The 8110-nt window shown below is 40.9% G+C and overlaps 1 protein-coding gene across 1 annotated transcript; it reads right to left on the reverse strand.

Moving 5' to 3' along the window:
• Window positions 1–4255: 4255 nt before the first annotated feature.
• On the reverse strand, window positions 4256–7694 carry LOC150081820 (uncharacterized). Its single transcript, XM_090378912.1, has one exon. The coding sequence runs from the start codon at window positions 7222–7224 to the stop codon at window positions 4627–4629; it is 2598 nt and encodes an 865-aa protein (XP_090235038.1). The 5' UTR covers window positions 7225–7694; the 3' UTR covers window positions 4256–4626.
• Window positions 7695–8110: the final 416 nt, after the last annotated feature.

The following is an 8110-nucleotide window of genomic DNA, read 5'->3' on the forward strand; positions in this document are numbered from 1 at the left end:
TGATAGCTTAAATAAATTTAAGGCTGAACTGGACAAACATTTGCAGTGACCGGATGGGTGAAATGGGAAGTTTTTTTTTTTTTTTTTTGCCTGCTGATGCTGTATAAGCTTGCTTTCTTGAATCATATGCCTCAATTAATGCTAATGCTTGATAATTTATATGGATCTCGTGCATTTTTTTTTTTTTTTATCTGCCACGACCGTTCAAAGCTTAGGCATAAATGTAAGTCCATTTATGCCTAAGCTTTAAAGAGTATTGCTTAGTTGGTATGAAATGCCCAGTAGTTTCTATAATTATTTACCTGAATTTTTCCCATTTTGGATTAGGTGACGGTATCATTATCAGTTAGTCCCTCTATACAGACATTAAAAATGGTCTGAGAGTGTGGCATTTGGGGTAAGTTGCCGCCATGGATAAAGCGATAGTTGAATGAGAGAGAAAAAAAAGTTATTATCAATAGGCACTTCTCTTCTTGGAGTAATGTTATTAATGGAGTTCATCCACGGTTCAGTACTAGACCCAGTACTGAACCATGTTAGCGTGGAAATTAAAGTTTAATGTGGCAATTAAAGTTTAATATTGAAAAATGCAAGGTGCTGCATATGGAATGAACAGTAATCCAACAATAACTGTGTGTTTATTCTCAAGGCAAAAAACGAGAAAGACCTGGAAGTAATTCTACAGTCAGGAGTTCTATGAATAGTGCAGATGGGCTGCTAGAAGAGTTTATGGTTTTTGTCAATGATATACATGAATTTTGGCAGTAGGCAGAAAGAAGGAGGTAATTATTCCGTTGTATGGGGCCACATCTTGAGTACTGCATACAGATCTGGAAACCTCATTTTAGGAAGGATGTGGAACTGTTGGAATGATGCACAGAACAACCGCTAAATTAATTGGGGCAACAAAGGGATGCTTACTAAAGTACATTCCAGTTCTGCAAATTCCTCCTGCGAATTGGATTCAAATGTGTAAGGCTTTGAATGGATTAATTTAACATTGAAAAATGCCAGGTAGTGCATATCGATAACAGTAATCTCAAATAACTGTGGTTATTCTCAAGGCATAGAAAGAGAAAGACCTGGGAGTAATTCTGCAGTCAGAAGCTGCCCCTTAACAGCTTCAATCCCCTCTAGAAAATCCCGGGACCACCCCTGAAAATACGAGAAAATATTTACAAATTTCTAACTGCAACTGAACGTAATTAAACTTACATTCAGTTGTAATTACTACACAGAGCAGTGTTTTTTTTTTTTTTTAACTCTTTTCTCTCTTTTTTTTTTTTTTTTCACTTAGAAAATCACATTAAATATGCTCTTATTCGAACAACACACAGGATGGGACATAAAGTTAAACTGAGGAAGGATGGTTTCTGGATACATGTGCAGAAATTGGTCTTCAGCCAACAGGTAGTTATTTAATTGATGGAACACACTTTCATCTGGAATTGTGAAAGTTGGTGGTATTAACAATTTTAAGAAAGAACTAGATTAATTATTAGAGAGGAAAAACAGATGATGTGGATACGGAGGGTTGATTCAGCCTTTTGATAAAGATTTTGACATTAATCCTGCTTGTGACGTTTGACATTAATCCTGCTTGGCAGCAATGTAAATTGTTTTTTTTTCCCGCAGGCGCAATCCCAGACCTTATGAATAGGTGTATCAGTTGTAGAAGTTGTTTTAATGTCGACATACCTCAGAAATTGGACTCATGGTTGGAAGGTTACATAACCGCACTTTCCGAAGAAGGGTACAAAAATAATTGATAGGTACAAGTCAAAAAATTAAGTGTACTGAAGTTCGGGTTTCCATAAGGTTTTGAATGGCAAAAGAAAATTCCGTGAAGCTGCTGCAAGTGGGCGGAAAACACCGAAGAAACTGAAACCTGCTCCAAGTCGAACGAGGGAGGTAGTACGAAAAGTGCAGTCGCTCGATGTCGGTGAAAATAAATCAAAAACCCAAGAGCTGTAGTGTCACGTGTGAGAACATCTCAGTCAACCGTTTGTCGCATAATCAACGAAAATTTGCAACTGGAGAAGAAGCACAAGGCCCGCGTACACCACCTAGGAGCAAGGCACATTGCAGAGCGGCGGGTCAATGCTCGAAAACTCTACGAAAAATATCTCGCAGCTGATAGATGGAAATTCGTAGCAACATTGGACGAAGCGTGGATATACCTCTCCTATTGCACCAAAATTCGAGCAATTTATTACCGTCCATAGGGTGACAAGGCCTTTCCAACATGGGAGCATCAGTCAGTGCAAGGAAAGTTTTGGCCGAGGTTTTATGGTTATAGCCGGGTTTTGTTATAACAGCTAATTTGAGTTGGTAGAGTCGCTAATTAAAAAAGTGAAAGTCAACTCAATGTATTACCAGACTGAGGAGATGGGAGAAATCCCAGGTGCCGTCTGACACGAACATACCTGAATTACCAGACTGAAGTTCTACAGCCGTTGTTTGAACGTGAAATACCCACATTGTACGGTTTTGACGCTGAAAAGGCCTGCGTGCACCAGGATAAAGCATCCAGCCATAGTTCTGTTCCACCCGTGCTTTTTTACGGAGAACGGAAGTGGTGACAGGTATTGGTTCGATCCCGTTTGAAGATATACCTGTTAAATCACTTTACGCCGCACCCATGGAATTTTGCGCATTCGGACTTTTAAAATGAGCTCTCGGAAACCGTCGCCCCAGAACTGTTGAAGGTTTGTGGAAAGTCTGCCAGCAGGAATGGGACAAGATCGACTTGGCAGTTTTGCAGCGGGCGTTACTTCAACAGAAATTGCGATGCCGTGCGATAGTCCATGAGCAGGGAAAACAAATAGAACACAACCGCAGGTAGTGGCGGCACGGAATTTCGTAGTTTTAAAGGACTGTCAAAATCGTTATCAAAAAACTGAATCGACCCTCCGTAGTTTTTATTTTATGCTGATGCTATATAAGCTTGCTTTCTTGCATCATTTGCCACTACTAATATTAATACTAATACAAATTTGTGATATATATTAGATGAATAGTCGAATAGGAAATAGATGAATAGAAAATAATACGAGGGTTCTTTTTCACTTCTTATTAGCAGATGCTGTTCAATCGCCATCTCCAAGAGATCCTTCAGGACGAGAACCGGCGTAATTCAGCCTAGTATGATAGTTGGCTATCGTTCAGGAAATGAATGTTCACATATTTTCGAACTTCATTGAGCCAAATTTCTTTTTACAAAAATCCAAATTAGCGAAATGTTCCTTCTCGATATGAAAAAAGGTTTTCGATAAAGTTTATAAAATTGACTGAATTAAAATCAAAATTACTGTGAAACGCGGCAGTTTTCATGTCTTTAAAAAGAATATTCAAATATGAAAAACAAAGTATACAGTAGTTTGATGTCTTTAATAAGAATAGACAAATATGAAAAACAAAGTACAGTTACTTTCAATGGTATTAATCTCTCATGTTGTAAGAATAATACCAGCTGCCGTTAGGGCAGATACCAGGTAGGGACTAAGTAGCTATAGCGCCTCCCCGTATGATCAAAATAATGTTAATTTTTTTTTTTTTTTTTTTTTACCTATATAGCAATTAAAGATTCCTCAGAATACTGCTTCAGCTGGCCCTTAGTAACTCTAGTCCCCTTTTGAATATCCTGGGACCGCCCCTGAAAATACGAGAAAACATTTACAAATTTTTAAGTTTAATTACGTTCAGTTGTAGTTACTGCACAGAGCAGTGTTTTGTTTTGTTTTTTAATCTTTCTCTCTCTTTTTTTCACTTAGAAAATCACATTAAATATGTGCTTATACCAAAAACATGGCGAGTATAATAATATACAAGATAAATGTGTTAAGAATGAAAAAGCGAAACGAAATCTGCTGAAAAACCGGATAAGAGGGCGAAAAATTAATTGGCGTTCCTAATGATTCCGTGCTTAGCATTGAATTAAAGCTGTCGAGACACATTCTTACAAAAATCTTTTTCTGTACATTTTTTTTTAACTTTAAAAAATGCAGTGTATAATATAGAGCAAAAGAACTGGAGAACTTCGGGGCAGTGCCAACAAGTACCCTTTGGGTGCATCACACTGGTAGGTGAAGTTTACTTTTTTTTTTAGGGCTGTGTGTAATAATTATGGAAATAAAATGCTTCGGGAATATAGCCCAGCCGGACTTTTGCGAGCGAGCGAGAGAGAGAAAAAAAGAGAGAGAAAAAAAGACAGAAAAAAAAAGAAAAAAAAGTTTTATCTCTGTTAATTCCCCTTTTCCCGACAATTGCTAACAACTTAATTAAGCAACATAAAATTCCAGTAAGGTACATACCCAGTCTGACATTCATGGAAAATGAGGCTTACCTATTTATTAAACCGTTATTTATATATCACAAATAACAACTGTTAGTAACCTGTTCAAAGCAAGACCTTAAATGCGCATCGTTCACAATCTTCCAATTTGTTCGCTTTGTAGTAAATAATTGATATTCACTCAGTTTGCATTAAGAGACTGCAGCGAGTTGTAATCATCGATAACTACTATTTACGATAGAGAGAGAGAGATATCAGAGAGCCACACTCACACTTTCTGTACAACAGTTGACGAACTACTATTTACAGAAAGTCTCAGGCTTGTTAATGAGCTAAGGAATGTATCCTAGCTCATCTTCCAAATTTGTCTGTGACCAACGGCGAAAAGATGCTTTACTCATTCCGTGTTTCACTTTAACCCGCGTAACTTCTGCCGCGAAGTGCTCGAGTTCTGACTCTGACTTCTGTAGACTATTCAGCGTGTCCGAGTAATCCGAATGGTATTCTTCTACTCCCGAGTCGGATGACGAACTGGCTTCAGGATGCCGATGGCGGCGCCGACGATGTTTGCGCTTATGCGCTAATTGTCTGGCCGATGTCGCACCTAGCGCAGATCCTGCCGGACTGTCAATTCGGGTACGTCTGTTTGGTTCTGAAGCTGTTCTAAGGTCATGAAAACTCCATGATAAACGGCGTCGAGTTTTCTGGTGGACGGGCACTTGGTTTCCCGTAGGACTAAGACATACTTCAGAAGTGTCGTACGCCGAATCTTCTGAGCATTCAGACGCTTTCTTACCTCTCACGTGTTTTCTGAACTTCGTTCTAACGTTGCTGATGAATTTACCCGTCTTATTTTTGGCCTTAGTCAGTGACTTAAGACTCAGCCGTTTCAGGCTAGACAGGAAGTTATGTCGATGTGGGAGACGGTCATCAGAGGACCATCGAATAACTTTGTTCTGCCTCGCTGTCTTTGCCATTGGCAGCGTGGCAGAACCTTGATACGAGAGGTCGGAGGTCTGGCTGAGAGTTGACCAGTTTTTCACGTTACCTGTCTTGTGGAAAGTGCGCACTCCGTTTGTAACTTGATACGCGTGTCCACTGACGACACTGTTACGTGAATGAGGCCGCTTAGAATACGGGACTGCAATAGTGATTCTTCCCGTTCCGTTCCCGTTAATTTGCGTCGCTCTCACCTGAGTTTCGACATTTTTATGCGCTTTCGTTTCGATGTAGGATTCTGTAATGTCAGGTTTACGCCTGCCCATACTGCCTGTAATGAGGTCCCTTCTTTTTTCTAATACAATATTCGTGCTCGCTCGATCCGATTCCAGGAAGGTTGGGGCTTGATAAGTCTCGTAACCAAAGTAGGTATATTTAATTCGTGGAGATTTATCGCCGTTCACTTGTTCACGACATCGTAAGCCACTTTTGAATGAAAACTCGCTCTCACTGCTGAAATCCATTGTCTGAGACATTTCCATGCAGTCTGTAGGCTTGTAACCTCGCCTATAGTTGTGGGTCTGCTTCGATAAATAGGGTGGGTTATTCATACACAGCTGCGTGTCATCACTTAACACTGTGCTGTTTTCTGTCTCCCACACCTCTTCAGTCATGGTAGCCATGTCCTTAGTGGGCGACCACGGAATACTGTGATCCTCCCTAGATGTATAGCTTTCCACAGAGGTTGTGGAAGAGCCTCTACGACCCTTCTGGCGAAAAGCCCTGTTTCTATAGTTATTTCTTCCATAACAGTTCCAGGAGGTAACTGGCTCCCACCTTTCCTCTGCTCTTTCGCTGCACAACTCGCTTTCGCTAGCATGGTCCAGATGATGCGTCACCCGTGCATTACTTCGTGGTTTGTGGGATCTTTCGTGGCAAGGAACAGTAGGATTGAATGTATAATTTTTACCCCTCAGGCGAAAGCGCCTCTTCTTTTCTCTCTTTGGTATTATGGGAGATCCAGCGATCATTTTTGAAGGAGGTGGAGTCTCCAGTTTTTCTGTATGACCAAAGCGACCAAACCTGTGTTTCCGGGACTTGCTGCGTGGAGTGGTCTTGCTTAAAGTGATATCGGAAGGCGATTCTTCTTCTTCTGAATCTACTCGGGCTTTGAACTTCTGTGAAACTGGGGAGAAAGACGAAATGCAGTTTTGCTTGACCAGTGCATCCTGATAACTGTTTTGTGATCTCTCTAAGTAATTACAAATATACGAGTTTACAGGCGTGACGTCAGAGGGACTCTCATCTCCCGTGTATAAGCTGGAATCGGCTCTGTCTGAAAGCACACTATGGGTGGGTAATAAGTAACTACTCACACTGTGTTTCGGAAAGCACCCAGTAGGAGTCGGTTTCTCGCTACGATCTTTAGCATCCCCAAGAACAGATGCGATCGTTAACGCTTCTTCAGCAGTGGCACATACAAAAGCGTGACATTCAAACAATTTCGGTGACGATACACGACGAAATAAGCAGGCAAAGAGCGACGGATGCGTCAGACTCACCAGAAAACGAGCTTTAGATCCCAACTGCACGTAGGATTTCTGATCGACAGCGTCTTCAGAACAAGCGATAGGAACGAAAGCGGCCCCGAAGATTTTCCTTTTGACTATTTTCGTATGAAACCTAACAGCAGCCCACAGAGTGATGTTGGAAATGGGAGTAATCACTTTCGTAACTACGGAAACACTGTCGCCACCTTGTTCTTCAGTTTCCGCGACCACCAACCCATAATCGGAGATGTCGAGTTGTTGATTTAAAGTAAGAGGATGTGCGCTTCGATGGTTCTCTCCTCTTCTTCTAGAAGTGGTATAAAGATCTAACAGAGGGCGCTGTAGTGTACCGATCTCTACCTTCTGCTTTGCGTTTGTGAAAGTAACGCTCCCCAAGTAGCGAACACGGAAGAATTCGTTGTAAGTAGGAGTGCATGACATGCTGAAGGAAGAAATTCACCGCATATAAACACAGAACATGCACAAATAAAATAGCACCGTGGCTTTGCGCCGGTAATTCTAGTTACACAAAGATAGTTGCCGTCTCCAAGTAAACACGTTTTGATTTCATCAACGAAGGAGCTACTTCTAATACTTAAAGACTAAAATGTAACAGTAGATATCTTTTTCTTCGCCATCAGAAAGACAAACACTTCCGGGTATATAACACTTATGTCGGTTTTTAGGAACACATAACTAACTGCCACACAAATAATCCGCAAGCAAGCAGGGTCACTATGTATTGTAAGAAATGGCCACTGTCCCGATAGAAACAGAAATCACCACTGCGGAGAAAGCTGGTAGGCAAGGTAATAAGACGACTACCTCTACTCATTGCCCTACTTTGTATATCTGCCAAATATGGTGGGGTGTACTGTCTTTTCTTCTTACACAACTACTCTGTCCTACATAACGGTTCTCTCATGGCTACGGTGTGCCTTGAATCCCCCCCTTCAGAAAAACAAACTGGTTCGCCGACGTTTCACCAAATGTGTAGGAGCACGTGGAAAGGCGTCGTGGTTCTACTTGGCTGGGCGGAAACAAGTCGTCTGCTCCGGTTCTGACGAATTATTGTCACTTTTATTCCAACTTTTAGAGGTCTGCGAAGGATAACGTTTGATACACGTCCTACCTTCACGAATTGTAGATGTAGTTCAGGGCCGTTACTCCACCTGTAAGCAATCATATAATATAACAGCAAATAGCTTCACATAACAGAGAAAGATTCGGTAAAGTTTCATTTCGTTGTGCAGTTGCACCTAAAACTTCCTTCCGTCTTCAAATGCCTCAAAAAATAAAATAAAATTAATTCCGTTCAAACTAACAC

This window comes from Mastigoproctus giganteus, chromosome 8 (assembly GCF_048544385.1).
Source record: "Mastigoproctus giganteus isolate SK-2022 chromosome 8, ASM4854438v1, whole genome shotgun sequence".
NCBI classification, from domain to species: domain Eukaryota; kingdom Metazoa; phylum Arthropoda; class Arachnida; order Uropygi; family Thelyphonidae; genus Mastigoproctus; species Mastigoproctus giganteus.